This window comes from Agrilus planipennis, unplaced genomic scaffold (assembly GCF_000699045.2).
Source record: "Agrilus planipennis isolate EAB-ADULT unplaced genomic scaffold, Apla_2.0 scaffold368, whole genome shotgun sequence".
Lineage (NCBI taxonomy): Eukaryota > Metazoa > Arthropoda > Insecta > Coleoptera > Buprestidae > Agrilus > Agrilus planipennis.
In genome coordinates this window covers 124394-143324 of record NW_020439091.1, presented here as the reverse complement: position 1 = coordinate 143324, position 18931 = coordinate 124394, and the positions used below count along the sequence as shown (strand labels likewise).

The following is an 18931-nucleotide window of genomic DNA, read 5'->3' as shown; positions in this document are numbered from 1 at the left end:
TCTCTGACTGTGAAATCTGTAAAAAAAATGAAAATTATAGGTATAGAGGTACCGCACCGAATACGGTCGACAAGTAAGTATGAATGAAAATTGAAGTGTAGTCAACCTTTTTTGGAAAACTTACCAAAAACTGTGACAGGACAAGTTAAAGGGATGCTCGTAGAGTGGCGAAAATTATCGGTGACGGTTAAATCTGTAAAAATAATTAAAATTATACGTATAAAGGTACCGCACGGAATACGTTCAAGAAAAGGTATGCATAAAAATGGAACGTTGGTCAAACTTTTTGGAAACACTTACCCGAAATTGTGGCAAGACAACTAAAAGAGAGGGTCGTAGGGGAGCGGCGATGATAGGTGACTGTGAAATCTGTAAAAATAATGAAAATTGTAGTTATAAAGGTACAGAATAGTTGTAGAAAAAATATGCATAAATATTGGACATTAGTGAAGCTTTCTACCAAGACAACTGAAGGAGGGGCTCGTAATAGGGGGATAGTGATCATCGGTTACTGTGAATGCTGTGAAAATAATTAAAATTATCTTGTTGTGTTCATAATTATTACTACTGCAGAGGTAATCATAAGTAAACTATCAAGCGAAGGGAATGCAATTTTCTTAATTCAGTATAAATGACTTAATAGTACATTATTATACACTGCAATGATACAGTATGTTGTGGGTATTTTGGGGATACGAATAAATTGTTTCTCTACAAAACTAAACATACAATTAAATGTAGAAAACAATTACACCCTCCGGGTCAACAAATTTATTCCTAATGATACGATTTTCACTTTACTAAATACAATGTCGTTTATTCAATACCACTATGATGGTATTATACTATTTGAAACATTAGTATTTTCCAAAGAGAGGACGAAATGTTTGTATATTACAAGGAATACAATAATCATGAGTAAAGACCAAGGAACAAAATCGTTCTTATTACATTGATAAACGAAACAGTTCGAAATATTGGAAACATATATTTGTATGTCAAATCTTTCGTTCTGTTAAGAATCAACACATGTCTGTAACGTCTTAAAATTGTTTTAAACGGTTTGTTTGTATCATGGCGTGCTGACGTAAAATTCTTCAGTAAGGGCACTTAATTAAAGTTACGGAAATAATCTGTTCTGTAACAGAATAGTTTTCAGAAATTGCCACATGATGTGTGATAGGAATATGTAAACGATGCCGCAACTATTAATTAAGACATCTAATGTAAACAACATGCAATTTATTTAGTTATTTAAACCAGTAAAAACAATTTACATAGATGTAAATCCCACACAGGTAATCGCAGTTAGCTGTTTTGAAATTGTTTTTTAATTGATTCAACTTCAACATCCATATAGCCATCAACTTCAATATACATATAGCAATTATCTGCGATATTTCGCACAAAGGCCATGTAAGGTGTGTTTGTAAGTTATATCCAAATTTTTACATACGTATAACACACACACATACACTTTCATCCAATTAAAAAACAAAGATGTGAGATAATTGTAACCATACATAATTACAAGAGAACACATTCGGAAACATTATGTTAGTATTTTATGCGATTATCTGCAAATAATATCAATACTTTGCAGTAGAAATAACGCACTGACTTTTTAAAACAAACAAATGCGTAACGCAACTGTGCAATAAATAGTACGTTTTGTAAAGTGACAGAGAAACATATACATTACAGTGATCGGTAAAAATTGCATTTGTTCCGACTTAAAAGCTTCATTTTGATGGAACGCGAAGGAAGAAAGAAAATTGCGCTACAAATAACAAGACAAGGAAGACGATTGAAGTTAACTTTTCTGTAAAATCATGTTTTTGTGGAAATTTCCCATTAAATATGCCATAGTTATAATTCTTTGCCAATTGGATTTTATAAACAATAATGTATTATTATTATCCTCATTTTAATCAGTAAACTTTAACTAATTTTCCAACTAAAATCCCTATCCCTATGTTAGCGTACTTCATTAGGTGTATATTACACAAACAAGTGTACAATCATGGAAAGAAAATTATTGAATATTTATATTTATAATTTCGTCATTTGCATATTTACGAATGTTGTTTTCTATATTGTAATTATTTCTGCAACAAAATTAGAAATGTAATTCATTTACAGGATGTATGTCAACAGTACACGAAAACTTTCTTTCGGTACGGTGTTATTTGTACTTTGTCAAGTTACCGGATTAGTAGTTTGCATGAGGAGATTATTCACTCTTTTTTTGTCAAGTGAATTTAATGAAACTTCATTTTGCAAGCACATGTCATTTAGTTCCATTGTATAATTGAGTACAAGAAAAATAAATCACTGTCGACCAATCAGTTATGTACGTATAATTTTCTTTCTTTCAAATCCAAGTTCAAATTCGCACTACAACGGAAGCAAGGTCACGCGCAAGCGAAACGAAATGTACATGTCGGTACTTCATAAATAAATAAACTGCTTCCGATAACGATGTCTATTTTGTAGAATGTAGATTATACTATTAATACCTACCACAGTCAAAACATTCGTTAAGTTATTAGTCGTTATTGAAATACTTTTCCTTATTCAATTTAGCATTACACATACGCCATATATTGTTATTATAATATACAAACACATCATACGTGTATGTTGGACATCTCATACAAAAAACAAAACTATTTCAATTTTTCTTCAATGAACAACGTTTCTGATAAAAGCATAATACCAACAAATATAGCATAAGTCTAAATTGCATTTTACGCTTTTTCGACAAGGCAATTACAATTTTTTCAATTACTGTTGAACCGTACAATTTATGTACTACTTCTTTTCTTCTCATGTAATTAGATGTTAAAACAATATTCATTTCTTCCTTTTCATATTCGACTGTTACAGAAAATATTGAATGCAACTTTTACTGGTGTTTCGATAACTTCCATTTTGTCAACAATTGTAGTGTACATATTTAAAAGAAACTCGTATATCAATAACAATTGCTAGATTGGAGCATTTACCTAACAAGTATGAGTTCAATTCTACTTTGCAGTATAAGATATTAACAATGTTCCATCAGCCTTCCTTCTGACTTTGCCCATTTTATGTTTATAATGCAAAAAATGTATGAGACTACTAACACATTTTTCTCGGTATCGTCTATCGAGTTGTACCGATTTTGTTTTATTTTTTTCTTTAGAAATGACCTTAACATAAGAAACGAAAGTGCCCGCTTATTTACTTTTGCATAACTTCATTTTGTTCATAAACACACTTTTAATAAGATAACAGCATAATAGGTACCTATACATATGTGATATTATGTGATTTATTTGTTTTCGGGTAATTATCAGGTAGCTTTATCTGTTATCGTTTTTAAGTTTTTAAAGAGATACCTAGGTACCTCATCGAAAATTTGAAAGGTGCCAAACAAATAAAGTTGGCGAATCTTTAGAAAAAACATATACATTTCAACGTTGCCGAAGCAGGCCTTTTATCTTTATCTTTTCATATATGTACACACATGCACTTGTAGGTACAGTACGTATGTATATATGTATGTATATATTATATGCATAATATTTTTTTACTGTATTTGCTCCTCACGTAAACAGTATTCTGTACTTCCACCGTCCTTACTTTTTGTAAATGGACAACACGTTTGTCTATTTTTTCACATATTCTACCACTATTTATGCATGCACCACTTGTTCATAACATTTCATTTTTTGTACTTCTTTACTTACCTTTTTCAAAAATTCTTTCCTGCTTTCTTCTTATGAATGACAAATGATAACAACCAACTTTACATTTTCATATTTTTCAAATACTCTCATTGATAACTACAGACAATTTCTATTTTTCTCTTTACGCGCTTCGCGGTCACGGACGCGACATTTGAACGTTTACACGTGGTATTTCCCGATTTCTTCTCCAATGAAAAGCATTACAAATAAGTATTATTATCGTTACCAATTTTAATAAAAAAATTTTTTGAACGTAGACAACCCTAATCACTGCAGTGCAAATAAAAATAATGATAATATTTTTTATGATCGTAATGCTGTTTTTCATATGCAACCCATTTTACAAAATCTTTAACCGCTGCAACACCGCCATCTGCCAGGTGTAGTCACTACTATTTTGACAGGAGGAGTTAACACCGCATGATACGGATAATAAGACATATTCACGCACAAGCACGAGAGTCAAAAGTATGACCAGCCCCCCTAGCGTCTTGCAGCCATAGATAACAAAACGAGTAACAACCATAGATTATGGAAATATATACTATCGTATCTATGATGAGCAAGAAATAAATTTAAAGGGCAAGTAAATACAGTAAATTATGTTTTTACAAGAAAAAAACTGTATAGCAATAAAAAGTGAATTATTTGAAGATAATTACAATATTGACGGAATGTGTTGTTATTCTGATAAAGAAAGTGATAGAAAAAACGAGCTTTTAAATGTAGGCATTATAAAAGAAGTTAATATAAAAAAGGAAGTAGAAGATAATACATTTATAAGTGAAATTGAGTTTGTTGACCGAATGGTGCATTTTGCTCATGAAGATAATAGAAAAACCGAACTTTTACAAGCAGATGATATAATAAAAGAAACTATTTTTTTAAAAAAGGAAGTACTAGATAATACATTTGAAAGTAAAATCGAGCTTAATGTTAATAACAAACCTCAGCTGTTGAAATGTGAAATTTGCGGACAGAGATGTAAGAAAAAGTAAGTAATTATCAATACTTTTGTGTAATCAGTTAGCAGTAGAACACTGACGGTTCATTAGTATTACCAAAGTGTTGATACTCTGTAAAATATAGCCTCTGCTTAGCGGAGAACTAAGAGACTTATGTTATGTATGGAATAAATCATCGATATACGTTATTAGAGGGATAATGGTGCAAATTTGATGAAATATTCTAACTATTAAACAAGATAACACGTTTCACTTTCAACATAAATTTATTTGAACTCCAAAAATGGAATTATTGGTGATAAAGATCTACTGGTCAAAATGAATTGGTCAAGTTCAAATAAAAATTGTTTGAAACTTTTTGTTTTACTTATATAGATTCTTGAATATCATTATTATTTCATATTGTTAGTTTAATTTTACTTTATTCATTTTCAGAAGTGATTTGATGCGTCATGAGATGGTACATACAGGTGAACGTCCATTTGAATGTCCAATTTGCGGCAAACGTTTCATTAGAAAGTCGCACATTAGCAGTCATGAACGCGTTCATACCGGAGAAAAACCATACAAGTGTCAAGTGTGTCAGAAAAGGTTTCCCAAAAAAAATAATGTCAATGTACATATGCGCGTTCATACGGGAGAAAAACCATTCAAATGTGAAACATGTGAACAGAGATTTACTGAAAAGTAAGTAACTATTGTTCTACGCATCCAAATATGATTGTTTTTCAACCTGACTTTATGCCCCCTTATTTAATATTTTTTAAGAAGTAATTTCTCAAAAATAGTGCTATTTTTTTATTTAATTTGTGAAATAAACAACAGACATTGCTGTTTTAACATGATAATATATATGTAATTACACAAATGATGCTATGCATGCAATTAATTAAAGCAATTCACGTTTTAATTTTCATAACTCTTGAAGAAGTATAAATTAAATTCATATTGGGGAATAATTTTTTTTTCAATAATATCATTTACTCATGCTTAAAGATAGCATTTTCCCAGTATTTTTCCTTAAAAGCTAATAATAAATTGGAAAATGCACCTAAAGTTTCCCGCGAATCGAAACCATTTGATAAGTGGCGTCATCTAGCATCATTTTGCTAGGAATAATTTTATTTATGTAATTTTCAGAAGTGGTTTGAGGCGTCATGAAATGTTGCATACTGGCGAACGTCCGTTTGAATGTTCCGTTTGTGGCAAACGTTTCGTCAAAAACTCGAATTTGACTAGTCACGTTCGTGTCCATACCGGAGAGAAACCGTACGAGTGTCAAGTATGTCAGAAAAAGTTTGCCGAAAAATACTGTCTCGATGGACATATGCGCATTCATACGGGGGAAAAACCATACGAATGTAAAATTTGTTTGCGTAGATTTTCGCATAGATCTTCTCTTAAAAAGCACATGCTCACACATACATAAAACCAGGGACAAACGCAGATGTTAAGCAAAAGTATGCATTTTTAGATAATAATAGAAACATTTTTCTAATTATTTAAGTTGCACTACAACAGTTCTGAACTAAATAGGGAAAATACTGCGACACCCAGTAGTAAAACGTTAAAGTACAATTGTTATTTTAGGAGCACTAAAAAAAAACCGAAATAGTATATATACAATAAGTGATGATATAAAATTGTATTCTTTTAATTTCATTAAGAAAATATAAATAAAATTTCGACTGATAAACGTGTTGGCGTATATTTATGTTTGTCCCTCCCTAACTGTATGTTAGCGTTTTACGTTGAAATTCTCACAGATAAGAGAGTGAAACCGGTGTTCGCGTTTTCTAAATTTGTTGTGAATTTGGATAAAGCGAATGATCCAAAAGTCACTTTTTAGTTAATGATAGAAGAAGAAGGCAATGGAATTAACTTTTTAAAGACTACGATTCTATAAAATTTTGTCCCACTTTATTAAGCAGTTTAAATGATATGAATGAAATAAACACAGTCGGATCGCTCCTTTAAAAAATTAGAAACCCGGTTGAGCCATGCAGGAGATACTTCTCTTTTCTGACATCTATGGTGGTGTCGCCATTACTCATAGATCTATTATGTTTTTTTTAACCATAGACATATATTAATGGACGTGCCTTAGCCGTATGTCCTTGTAATAATTTTTTGGCTCGAAAAGTGAGGAGATGGCGTATGGTTTCGGACCAGTGCTATCTCTTTCATGACACGCTTACGCACTATCGTGAGAGAGATGGATATTGTCCGAAACTTCAATCCATCTCTTTCTTTTGTTGTACCACAATTCTGACCGCTAAGGCATGTCCATTAGTAAACGTCAATGGATTACACATTTAAACTATGGAATTTAAACACAACAGGTTTCAGTGTTACAGTTTAAATAAATTATTTATGCTGTAGTTTTTATGACATTATAGAGCACACCACACAGAGCTCTATGAAAACATAACGTAAATAGTGCTAATTTGTTGATCGTTTACGAAAAAAGCTGTTAGATTTTGAAAATAATGTAGTGCCTTATCAAAATAATTAATTGTGGTATTTTATGAAACATGAGTTTTTTATCAGAAGTTTTGTCAGCTGCTGAAAAGACAGAAATTGAGATTATTAAAACTAAAATACCGGAGTTATCACAAGAAATAACTGATTTAAAAAGTGAAATATGGCATTACATGAATAATGTATATAACAAATTTAACGAGCGACCTCAGAAAAATAACATTTTATTGAAGAAGGCAACAACACTTTCTGAAGACTTGGACGTTTTAAGAAATACTATTGAAGAACATCTCAGAAAGGACATTCCAAAAATAGAAAACGATTTAAGCACATTATCATTAGAAATAGAGGAAGCTGATATAATCCTTTCAGCTGTTTCAAAATTTGTTGTTCTTCATGATCGTTTAATGAACATCAGAAATTTTCAAGAGCAAAAACAATATATTGAATGTGTGAAAGAAATTCAATCCGCTTACTCTGAAATAAATGAATTGGAGGTGGAAGAAGAAGTAAAGAGAGTGACCACAAATATAAGAAGAGATTTATTGTCAGAGAGGACCCTGGTATGTGAAGCATTGGATATTATATTTGGTGATAATATATTACTTAATAGTAGTTGTGTAGGTTCAAAAACAGAAAATACCATAAGGATTAATTATGAAAATAATACCTTTAAAGATGCTTTGGTTGCTTTTCACATGTTAGATAGTAAAATTTTTTTATTGCAACAAATATCTAATTTCCTTATCAACGAAGTTTGCTTACCTATATTACAAAATGTTGTATTTATTAATATAGTAGATGATCAAAAAAGCTACTCTTTTGTGTTGACATATACAGCAAGTACAGAAGTACCAAAATACCAAGACATTTTTTCACATTTATTGAAAGTATTTCAATATTTGCATACTCATTTTAATTATCACCTGACTGGAGATTATTCAACTTTGCTTTATGTGGTAAATGAAATTAAAAGTTCATTGGTGGAGTCAGTGATAAAATATTGTTTATTGAGTACAGTTCCTTCAAATGAAGTAGAATTGGAGAAGTATGATGAAATTCTTACTGATATTTCAAAGTTTGAAAGCCAGTTACACAAATACTCTGTATTTGAAGAAAAAGAAAGTCCTTTTACTGATTACATGAAAGATATTGATAAATTATATGTGAACAAAAAATGTCAGGAGTATACAGAAATAGCAATTAAATTAATGAAGAAAGATCTTCATGAAATGGTAGAAACTGGAATATTAATTAAAAACAAACCATTATTAGAAGATGCACATGATTTTCCAAAATGTTCTGTTTCTAAAAGTGTGCTAGAGCTGTTAAAATTAATTGAAAACATGCTTCAAAAAGCAATGGAAAGCCCTGAAGTGTGTGCAAAACGAATTGTAAGTGCAACACAAAACATATTAAACATGTATGGCAGTGTGGTATCTGAAAATCACCAAAAAATGCTTCAAACTATTCCACAACAAGTTGCTCTGTTTAAAAACAACTGTTGGCATCTCGCTTATAAATTGGACAGTTGGAACGAATTGTACAATAAAAAAATTAAGTTTATCAACGATGCCACTCTATTTAAAGATCAATCTCACCAACTACGCTGTTTCGGAGCGGATGTATTTCGACACTATGTACAAGGCCAAGTGCAGCAGATCGAAGAAATACTTAAAAATTCGAGTCTAGGCGAATTGCAAACTTTGAGTAATTCAAACAATAATATTGAAAAGGCTGTACGTCAGTGCATTAGACAACAGGAGCTTCTTCGAACTGTTTGGCATAAGGTTTTATCATACAATGACTACAACGAAACACTTGGTTACATTTTTAACTCTTTTTGCACAAAACTCATGGAATTTGTGCTTTTGGTTGAAGACTTATCATCGGATATTGCTGAACAGTTAGCTGACACCTTTAAAATTGTACAGACCCGAGGTCCAAAGTTATTTACAGAACCAAAAGAAATTAATATGTATGTTGAAGTTTGGTATAGGTTTAATGAACTTGTTTTTATGTTGAATGCTAGTCTTGTTGAAATAAATGACAGGTGGGCGGACGGTAAAGGACCTTTGGCGTTAGTTATGAAACCGGAAGAAGTTAAACGTCTCGTTAGGGCTCTTTTTCAAAACACAGATCGCAGAGCTGCACTTCTTGCTAAGATCAGTTAGCATTGTAAATGTTTTAATTTACTTCCACATTTATAAATGAATTATCATCATACATGTATTATGACCGAGGGCGTTAGCGCCGCTAAATAAATTTTAAATTTGAAAAGTACTCAATCTAATTTTTTGTAACAAAAATCTTATACTTATTACATATTAAACCTTTGAATAGCTTGCATTTTAGTAAAATATACTTTTTATTCAATTAAAACAAAAAATGGAAAAAAAAAATTATTTTACTTTACAACTTTTGTTATCTTTCTTAAATTCGTCTTTTCTTTTACTTACCTTTTTTGTTTTCTTAGAAAATTTCATCATATCCCTAATCTTTTTCTTTCTTCTTAGTATTTGCTCGTCTCTTTCTATAATTTTCCTTTGCTTTAATTGTAAATCGTTTTGCATTCGCCTCCTAAAACACACAAAAAAAAAATAATTTGTTATATTATTTCGTTGTTTATTAATACCTTCTTTTCGCTCTTCTCTGCAGCTCATATTCTGGTATAGTTGTAATATCTTCACGAAGAGGTGCACTAGAAAGCATTTTCTTTTTTTCTTTTTTTGATTGCTTTTTCATTGTTAACATGTAAGCTGGAACTTCACAACCTGATTGCTTCATTATGTGTGCAATACTAAAAAGAACATGTTTTAAATTGTATTATGTATATCAATAGTAGCAGCTGCTTCTTATAAAGTGTTGCAACAGTTTATGAGTAAAAATTTACTAGTGAAAATAAAATTTCTTTTTTTTTTGCACATAATCTAGGACATTTTTTAACATTTAAGCATTAGAATTAGTAATATATACCAATAAAGACAGTCTTTCACTATCTAATGAGCATTTGCTGAATTTATACGGCTTTATTAGTATAGACTTGCTCAAAAACTACGAACTCTAGTTTCTGTTTCTGAAACCTTTTTTATAAACCTACAACTTACCTTCGTAAATTGACGGTATCGTCTATGGTGAAAAATGTTATGGCTTTTCCTTTTCGACCGGCACGACCTGCTCTACCTATACGATGAACGTATGAAATTGCAGAAGGGGGGAAGTCATAGTTTATTACCAGGTTCACTCCCTTGAAATCTATACCTCTAGCCATTAATTCAGTACAAATTAATACCCAGATTTTTCCTTCACGGAAACATCTTACAGTATTATCCCTCTAAAAAAATTAGTACAATAGCATGTAAAATAAATATTTAATCAGTAAATAAGAATTAATATGGTTAACATATTAATAGCCTTTGGACAATTACAAATTCTATATATGGTACATGCATTTGTGACGCAAGGAATTGCAATTAAGAATGTATATGCTCTGTTACAGAGGGCGAAATGGCGGTGTGACTTTTACAATCACTTAACTTTATAACCCTTATATCTGTTTGATTTCTACATATAAACAAATTTTCTTTTAATTAAAGAAGCTAAATATTTTTCAAACCTGCGTTTGAGTTCTATCAGCATGAATAGCATCAACATTGATTCCATCATAAATAAGTTCAGAAAAGAGTTGTTGGGCTCTGTCTTTGCTTTGAACAAAAACTAGAACTGGTGGAGTGAGGCCTTTTCTTATCAAGTCTCTAAATGCTAACAATTTTCCAGATTCAGATCCAACAAAAAGCAATTCTTGTTCTACTGTGTCAGTTGCAGCATTTCTGTAATTTTTGTATTACAGCAAGTAACAATTCAAGAAAGTAATGTATAAGTACCTTTGTCCAACAGTAATTCTAACTAGACCTTTCATATTGTGGACACACCATTTTGCAATTACGGGAGTGTGAGTAGCACTGAACATTGCAATTTTTCTACGTCCATTATTGCATGCTACCAGTATTTGTTCCAATTGTTTTCGGAAACTATGTATTCCAGATTCAAATAATTTATCTGCTTCATCTATAATTAACCATTCCACACTGAAAAATGATAAAATAAAGTACATTTGTAACGTTAGTTCATACAAAAAATTGTTTAGAACTGGTATTCGAATTTTTTGACGTATGATTAAAAAAAAAGTAAAACAGAATAAATATTCATTTACAAGTCAAACAAAATAAACCGTGTATTTTTATTTCTTAAATATTATATTTTTTCCAAAGATGAATGATCTAAAAATTGGTGTATGGTAGCTAGAAGTAATTCTAATAAAAGTTCAAGTTAGTTAAAAAATGAATTAGGGCAATACAATATTGCTGTTTTAAAATGAATTAGATTACTTAAATGAGACTTAAAAACAGATATACACGCTGTAAAATTATAAAAAAGTTTAGTAGAAGCAATTTTTGTTTTAATTTTAGGTGAATGAATTGATGNAGAAGTAATTCTAATAAAAGTTCAAGTTAGTTAAAAAATGAATTAGGGCAATACAATATTGCTGTTTTAAAATGAATTAGATTACTTAAATGAGACTTAAAAACAGATATACACGCTGTAAAATTATAAAAAAGTTTAGTAGAAGCAATTTTTGTTTTAATTTTAGGTGAATGAATTGATGACTGAGCAATATAATGGTTAGTTTCATTTAACATGTAAAGGAAAACTTATGCCAAGATTTATCAAAATGACCATGTATATGACTTTATAATCACATAATATAATACATAAAAAACTCCAACAATTATGAATACATACTTTTCCAGTGAAATGGGGGGTTCTTGTTTTAATAAATAGCACAATCTATTCGGCGTCGTTACCAGTATATCTAAAAGTAGGTATGATTTTATTGCAGGTTTGTTAAGATTTAATTATTTAATATTTTATTGAAAATAATTACCAAATTTTTTGGAGCTGTTAGGACCAAATTGCTCTACAGCTTTACTAATTTTATTAATAACATGAATACGTAGACCTCTCCCTTCTGCAAGTCTCTCACATTCTCTTTGTGTTTGCTTGGCTAATTCTCTGGTAGGGCAAACTATTACTGTTCTGAAACCTTTCTTTTGAGGGCCCTGCAGTTGATATATTATTGGCAATAGAAATGCAGCAGTCTTGCCAGAACCTGTGGGTGCACAAGCTAGTACTTGGCGATTCTGTAAATTAAATTGAATACATTCTCTACTTATAACATGTTTAACGTAAATAATATACTCACTTCCATCATAGTAGGAATTGTTTGCATCTGAATAGGAGTTGGTGTGTAATATCCACATGTTTTAATATTATCTTTCAAGTCTTGTTTGATTGGGATATCATCAAAAGAAATTATGGGATTTGGAATATTTTTCCCAACAACATTAATGTTGTGGAGATTACGAAAATGATTTACCTACAATACAATTTCTAATAACAAAGTCAATACACCATTAAAACTGAATGGGATAATAAAACTAACTTTTTCTTGTTCAAGAAGTACTCGCTTTTGTTCATCATTTTTACCATTTGCCAGTTTTCTTTTCTTTGATTTTTTTCCGGTCTCGTCGGCCTTCATGTTTCCAAGTAATGTTATTTCGTAACCAGCCAATTGATCATGCTCTTCAAAATTTTCATTAACTTGTTCCATTTTAACTTCTTGAAGTTTGTTTTCAGCTATATTCGTGTTTGGTAATTTATTTAGTTTATCTGCATCAGAGTTAATCAGCTAGAAAATATATATTTTTTTAAATAGAAGAAGTTTAAACCTAAAATTTGAAAAACTTACTAGAATGTTCCGTTTTTCTTTCCTCTTAAATTTTGCTCCTCTTGATAATTTTTTAAATATATCGTAAGTATCCATTTCGTTTTAATAAAAGCACTTTTGTTAAACGTTCAATTGCTTTTAATTTTATTTGGTAATAAACATAAAATGATGTTTAAATTAGGTTAATGTAATTATAACCTAACTTAAATAATGCTGTCTACATAGACAAAACCGTAAGCATAGAGGTAGAGGAAATGTAACTAGTATCTGCGTCGTAATAAAATTACATAAAATTAGAAATTATGTAATATATAGTTAAAATCGCTACGATTTATCAGAAACAAACTTTCAGGTTTGTTTTTTTTTCATTGTAGCTAATCAGACATCTCAAGTAAAATCAGTAAGAATAGACAGACTTATACAACTAAAGTATAAGAAAAAAAGGTAATAGCGCTTCAGAACAAGACAAAATTTTCTTTAGTTTCTAGTTTTACTACTTCAGGAATTTTCTACAATAATTCTATTTATGTGAAGTTTTTAATAAATAAAATTTATAAATGCTAACTTTAAAAGATAAATTAAAAGAAAGCATTGGTACTGATACTTATATGTAATATTTATTTGGTCATTTGACTATTTCTAGAAAAAAAAAACTATTTATAATATGTTCACAATATTACGAAATTTATATATGTAGTACCTATTTCCAAAATACAACAACTTAGCCAACTTTTGTACAACGTAAATAAATAATAAATATTCAAACCGAAAACAAATAAACAATAGACAATAACATACCTTTTACGCAACAAAAATAAATAAATATTGACAATTATAATGATAACAAATTATTAATAAATATAAAAGCATTTACATTAAGAAAATAAATACACATTTAAATATTATCCACTAAAGGTATCCATTAGGTAACTTACTTCTACATATTAATAAATAAATTAATTGTAACTGAAGAAATTTCATATAATTTTCGAAAAGTAATTAAAATGGAGTAGGGAAAAGAAAGGAATTGCTTGTGATCCATATTGTTTATCATCCTTAAATAACTAAACGATATAAAAAACTTGTTTTACATTAATTTTAAGTTGAAAATTTACGGTAATAGCAAGTGTGCTTTTTGGCTAATAAGGCTACCAAAAATAACATTTTATGTAGATATACATACTGAGTTTTTTGTGTAGTTATTTATTGATTAAAATGCCGACAATTAACGGCAAATATTATTTAGATGTGTGTCACCTACATTTTCATTAATCAAATTTCTAGTTAATGTATGATACTGTCTTTGAGAATGAATTCTTTATTTGAAAAGTTTTCACCATATGGAGATAGCAACTATGATATTAACCATGAAAAATATACCGTACTATATTTTTTTTTGTAATAATCATTGGGATTAGAAAAAATCAGTAAATTATCAATATTTTCAATATGATTGTAATAATTGTGCATTTTAATGCAAGCAGACCTGATACGTGAATGTAGGATGCATACTAACTGTTGGTGTATATTTTGAAAAGAGAATGTCATCTTGTAGTAAAGAAAGTTACATATTTCGTAAATTTCAAGTATATAAATATGGAATTATCAATATAATAATTATCAACATATAACGGAAGGTACTTACGTAAGGATAATAAAAAAATAATAAATAAATCGCAGAAATTTCAGACCGATCATATAATCGCCATTTTGGATTCGCCATTTTGCATTTTTTAAATATCATCAAATTCGACATTATCATTATCAGCAAAACCCTAATAAATCAATATCTTCAATTAATTTTGTAATATTTTACAATAGAATCGATCATTCTAAATACGCCACTTTGAATTTCTAAAATTTGACATAAGATTTGTATTAAGCACATTTGAAACGTCTTAGAAAGTATTTTTCTTATTGTTTCACCGACTCGACCGATATTCGAGGTATTTAATTTTATGGGCATCATGTAATGTAAAATATCAGAAGAAAACGGTTATATTATGAGTTTCATTATGTGGAATGGAATCAATGTAAAAATAAATACCTACCTTTGGGATAGCTACTTTAGCCGTTTATTAGATTTGTCACTCATTAACCCTTAAAATTACTTAAAGTGGGAAAAGAAATTGTGCAAAATTGCAGATGACAAAATCGACAAGCGATTGAAAACTTATAGAATTGTATAGAAAAAGTCTATTTACTTTATTCAGAATGAAAAAACAAAAAATATACCTATGTATAACATTAAAAGTTGCATACGAAGAACAATTTTAAATTGATTTTTAGCGCTGTCAACAATATGTTTACCGAAATCTAAAAAATAGGTGAAATTGCTTAATAAGCAATTTATTAACCTGCTTAACAAGATTAATATGGTTAGATTTGCGGATGAGATAGCATCTGGTATTAATATCTAATATTGGAACAAACTGTGAAATCTGGTGGCAGGAAAACGAATTAAGGCGACGGCAGCAGCAGAGACACTTAGTGTCGGGAAGACAAACTATGATATACGGCTGAAGAGGGAACCTATAGCGGTGACATAGATGTCTGTTAATAAGAATGTAGATATGACATCTAGCGACTGAAAGACGAACTATAGTGGCGAGCGTAGGGACATCTGCTGACGAATGAGTAAACTGTGATACCTGCGTTTAGGGGACCGAGTTACAAGGTTTCCAAGGCTACAAGGGAGGAGGGGGTAAAATCGGACAAAAGAAGTGCAACATGAATCTCAATAAGAAAATACATGAGGTTTTAAGCTGTAGCTGACATTACTTATCTGTACTAAAGCAGCACGGGTTAAAATTGTCGATATTATTCAAATTTTGCAAAACTTCTTTTCCACTTTGAAGAAGTTTGGGCAGATGGTAAACAAGTTCGCAACATGCTTAATTAACGACCATCTTAAATCGAAACTCCGTGCTAATTAATGCTGAGTAATTGATTAAAGTCAACTATCATAATAAACTGGTGTGGAAGGCATCCGTACTTCCGATGCTTCGCACTCTCCTATGCTGTCTTCTTTCTGGTAAAGTGCCACTGCTGTCGATGAGACTTTTTACTTTAATATTTTCGCTCCTATTTTCTCCTCCGAATGTTCGCATGTTCGTTACTTCACGAATCGGCTGATAAATGACTCCGTACGTGGTGTTTGATGGTTGCTGTGGGTTATTAGGAGCAATGTTGTGCGCGAACGGAATAGCATATATCGGCGATTCGTCTCCTGAATGAAATGATCTCACCGACCGAGGCGGTGGACTTATGTGGCTTATAACTGATGAACTGCCCGAACTGGATGTGGGAGAATGCTTGTCACATTCTTTTTCAGATTTGGCCTTCGTAAGTCCTAAAGCGCGACTCAACGAACCCTAGAAAATTTAAATAAGACCTTGGTTAAGAGCATCTGAAAAAATTTACGAACTTATTCTCCTTTTTCGCAACCAAATGAGATAAACGGAATTCGGTCGTCCTTCAGTCAGTTTTGTTAACAATATCTCATACTTTAAATGTTTCTATTACTGCCTGTGGAAATTTGCATATAGAAAGGCAAAAAAATTGCGAACACATCGCCTGATAACATAATAAATTCTCTTATTATTGAAGCCTATCAAAACTTATTCCCTTGTGCGGAATTAGTTCCTCATATTGTTTTTCCCAGCTGCTGGTCTACTATCCAAAGTAAACACAACACAAAAAAACTTTGCTGCTTCTTCATTGTTTGTGTAACTGTTTTAGTAATTTTCTTCTTCTAACTTTGGCGAACTAATTTTTAATTCAAGTTGGCATACGTACGTTGAATTATTTGAAACCAAAGCGGGTTAACACCAGAGATTAAGAAGATTTCACATATTATGGTTAATTATATTAATGTTTGTCAGAATTGTGCACACACTTTAGTGTTTCAGACACGATGCATTCTATTAAGATTAAATTGTTATGGGGCTTGAATGTATTTTCGAGAACTGGTTATCAACTTTTTTTACACAAGGTACGGAGTATGAGTGATCTAATTTTAAATTAATTTTACCCACCACAGATAACCTCAAATTAATGAGGAAAAATAGAGTACTGGTGCCTAAAACCAGGGGTCCAGGTTGCACCCCCAGCAAGAAAGTGACAGACGCAACAATTTTTCCTCATTAATTCAAGGTTTTCTGGTAGTGGGTAAAATTAATTCACTAATACACTGAATTAACGCTACAAAATTCAAAGTATATCACAAGGTACGGAAACTTTAAACTGTATATTTTGCTTTCATCATCATTATAAGGTCGTCAGTACTAAGACTAGTTGGACACGCATCCCCACTCCTTCCTACCCTGAGCTAAACTAGAAAATCCCACATCCTTAACTATTTGCAAACAGTAATTTAATCTAGGTCTACCCTCTACTCCTCTTAATGCCTATTTTTGCCTCTAATATGTCTCTGATGAGATGCCCGAGAAGGTGTCCTACCAACCTATCTTACCTCTTTCTTATTGACTTCCATAGAGTCCTCTGTTCTCCTATTTTTTTCTAATGCCTCTTCATTTCTAACTTTCTCTATCCACGGTGTCATCATTTGCCTGTAACACTATATTTCGAACGCTTCTAATCTTTTATTTTCCGCCGCGCCCACCGCCCATGTTTCGCACCCGTACAAGGCCGCGCTCCAAACATACATCTTTAACAATATTTTTCGAATTTCTAAATTAATCGTTTGTGAGCATAGAAGTGACTTCTTTTTATTGATGGCGATTCGACCCTGTGCTATCCTCTGTTTTATATCCCTACTGCTCCTTCTGTCCTGACTTATCTGACTTCCTAGATACCTAAAATCAGTCACTTCTTCTAATTTCCCGTCTCCTATCCTTATATTCGCTCTTTCCCTACTTTTATTTTGCTTTATTTGAAAAAAAAGAGAGAATATACAATACTGTGTAATCATAATAGTCATAGCGTTTTGTATTTAGGTAACAAAACTATAACAGCAATATTTTTGGCATTTCTTGGAAAATCGATGCATTTAAATATGTTGTTAACTTACTTTCAAAATGATTTACTGACACTTTTTCATCACAGTGACCTTATACATGCTCCTACAATATTTTTGATCTATAATTCAAATAAGATTTGTCTGGTGAAATTTAATAGCACAAACAGAGGGAAGATCACTTGTGTTTACTTTTGTTTTGTTTGCAAATATTGATCGTGCAAATTCTGTTTGGTTTTAGGGATTATAAGAAAAGTTGATAACAACGGGTGCCTGGAATACGAAAGAAAACAGTGAATGTTAACTAAAAAAACATGGAAGAAAACCTAGTATAATTGTTACAGATTTAATCGAAATTTTGAATTGATTAAATTCGTGATTGATAGATAATTACATAAGTTGCAATGTACAGAATCGATTAAACGATTATTATTTCACACGCTAGTTGATAGATCGATTGATAATAACGTAAACGTTCAATTAACTGATTTTGAAATCCATCCGCTAATGCATTCGAGAAATTTATTGTAACTTGGTACTTCATTCTGAAACTTAACCTTCAGGAGATAAATTCTGTTAATAGAAACAATAGTATAAAAGGTTTTAGGTAACTGGAAACCAGGTCATCAACCCACTATAAGAATACAAAATGACTAATTTCCTTGCACTCTCCGCAACTATTGCTATATCATCAGCATACTTCAGTGCTCTTGTTCTGATTTTCTCTATCACCGATCCTCCTTCTTCCTTTCTTTCCCACTTCTCTACATTGTCGATGAAAATAGCAAACAGTATAGAGCTTACTGTAGTTCTTAAGGCTTTCACGGCCGGCGTATATCGATGCGGTGTTTTCTTCTGGACTTTTTGGCCGTGGTCCGTGGAATTTTACTTTTCCAAACGTTTCACCATTCCTTGCTGACGGCATCTTCAGTGGTGGCTGGACTGGTGCTGAGTCGTAACAGTTGCGACGATTTAAAAGTAAAAT

General features: G+C 31.1%; 4 protein-coding genes and 1 long non-coding RNA gene across 9 annotated transcripts in view; 2 read left to right on the top strand and 3 right to left on the bottom strand.

The window, feature by feature from the left end:
• LOC112905292 lies at positions 1 to 4152 on the bottom strand. 2 transcript variants are annotated; one of them, XR_003231691.1, is made up of 4 exons: positions 3735 to 4152; positions 301 to 369; positions 125 to 193; positions 1 to 16 (listed from the first exon to the last, which is right to left on the bottom strand). It is a non-coding gene; the product is annotated as an uncharacterized LOC112905292 (long non-coding RNA). The 2 variants fall into 2 exon arrangements; XR_003231690.1 differs by lacking the exon at positions 3735 to 4152 and having other exon boundaries at positions 301 to 2202.
• Positions 4153 to 4230: 78 nt separating this feature from the next.
• On the top strand, positions 4231 to 6361 carry LOC108742763 (oocyte zinc finger protein XlCOF19-like). Its single transcript, XM_018478075.2, has 3 exons — positions 4231 to 4728; positions 5135 to 5386; positions 5840 to 6361. The coding sequence occupies exons 1-3, from the start codon at positions 4337 to 4339 to the stop codon at positions 6126 to 6128; spliced, it is 933 nt and encodes a 310-aa protein (XP_018333577.1). The 5' UTR covers positions 4231 to 4336; the 3' UTR covers positions 6129 to 6361.
• Positions 6362 to 7006: 645 nt separating this feature from the next.
• Positions 7007 to 9463, top strand: LOC108742765 (centromere/kinetochore protein zw10 homolog). Its single transcript, XM_018478076.1, has one exon. The coding sequence runs from the start codon at positions 7234 to 7236 to the stop codon at positions 9352 to 9354; it is 2121 nt and encodes a 706-aa protein (XP_018333578.1). The 5' UTR covers positions 7007 to 7233; the 3' UTR covers positions 9355 to 9463.
• Positions 9464 to 9529: 66 nt separating this feature from the next.
• On the bottom strand, positions 9530 to 13171 carry LOC108742766 (probable ATP-dependent RNA helicase DDX52). Its single transcript, XM_018478078.1, has 10 exons — positions 12990 to 13171; positions 12684 to 12929; positions 12444 to 12617; positions 12126 to 12381; positions 11984 to 12053; positions 11065 to 11268; positions 10797 to 11010; positions 10288 to 10514; positions 9816 to 9980; positions 9530 to 9760 (listed from the first exon to the last, which is right to left on the bottom strand). The coding sequence occupies exons 1-10, from the start codon at positions 13062 to 13064 to the stop codon at positions 9583 to 9585; spliced, it is 1809 nt and encodes a 602-aa protein (XP_018333580.1). The 5' UTR covers positions 13065 to 13171; the 3' UTR covers positions 9530 to 9582.
• A 766-nt stretch (positions 13172 to 13937) lies between these two features.
• Positions 13938 to 18931, bottom strand: part of LOC108742767 (kazrin) — a 129343-nt gene continuing 124349 nt past the window's right edge. For all 4 annotated transcript variants that reach the window (XM_018478079.1, XM_018478080.1, XM_018478082.1 and 1 more), the window contains one exon: positions 13938 to 16342. In XM_018478079.1, coding sequence (XP_018333581.1) covers positions 15932 to 16342 — 411 coding nt within the window. In that variant the 3' untranslated portion in view covers positions 13938 to 15931. The remainder of the gene's footprint in view (positions 16343 to 18931) is intronic.

Bases quoted from the DNA above. Each gene is read 5' to 3' on its own strand.
- LOC108742765 (XM_018478076.1), top strand. From the start codon at position 7,234: ATGAGTTTTTTATCAGAAGTTTTGTCAGCTGCTGAAAAGACAGAAATT.
- LOC108742763 (XM_018478075.2), top strand. From the start codon at position 4,337: ATGTTTTTACAAGAAAAAAACTGTATAGCAATAAAAAGTGAATTATTT. The intron at 4,729-5,134 runs GTAAGTAATTAT...ATTCATTTTCAG, and splicing joins GGACAGAGATGTAAGAAAAA to AAGTGATTTGATGCGTCATG. The intron at 5,387-5,839 runs GTAAGTAACTAT...TGTAATTTTCAG, and splicing joins GAACAGAGATTTACTGAAAA to AAGTGGTTTGAGGCGTCATG.
- LOC108742766 (XM_018478078.1), bottom strand. From the start codon at position 13,064: ATGGATACTTACGATATATTTAAAAAATTATCAAGAGGAGCAAAATTT. The intron at 12,382-12,443 runs GTGAGTATATTA...TTTAATTTACAG, and splicing joins CAATTCCTACTATGATGGAA to AATCGCCAAGTACTAGCTTG. The intron at 12,054-12,125 runs GTAATTATTTTC...ACCTACTTTTAG, and splicing joins TAACAGCTCCAAAAAATTTG to ATATACTGGTAACGACGCCG.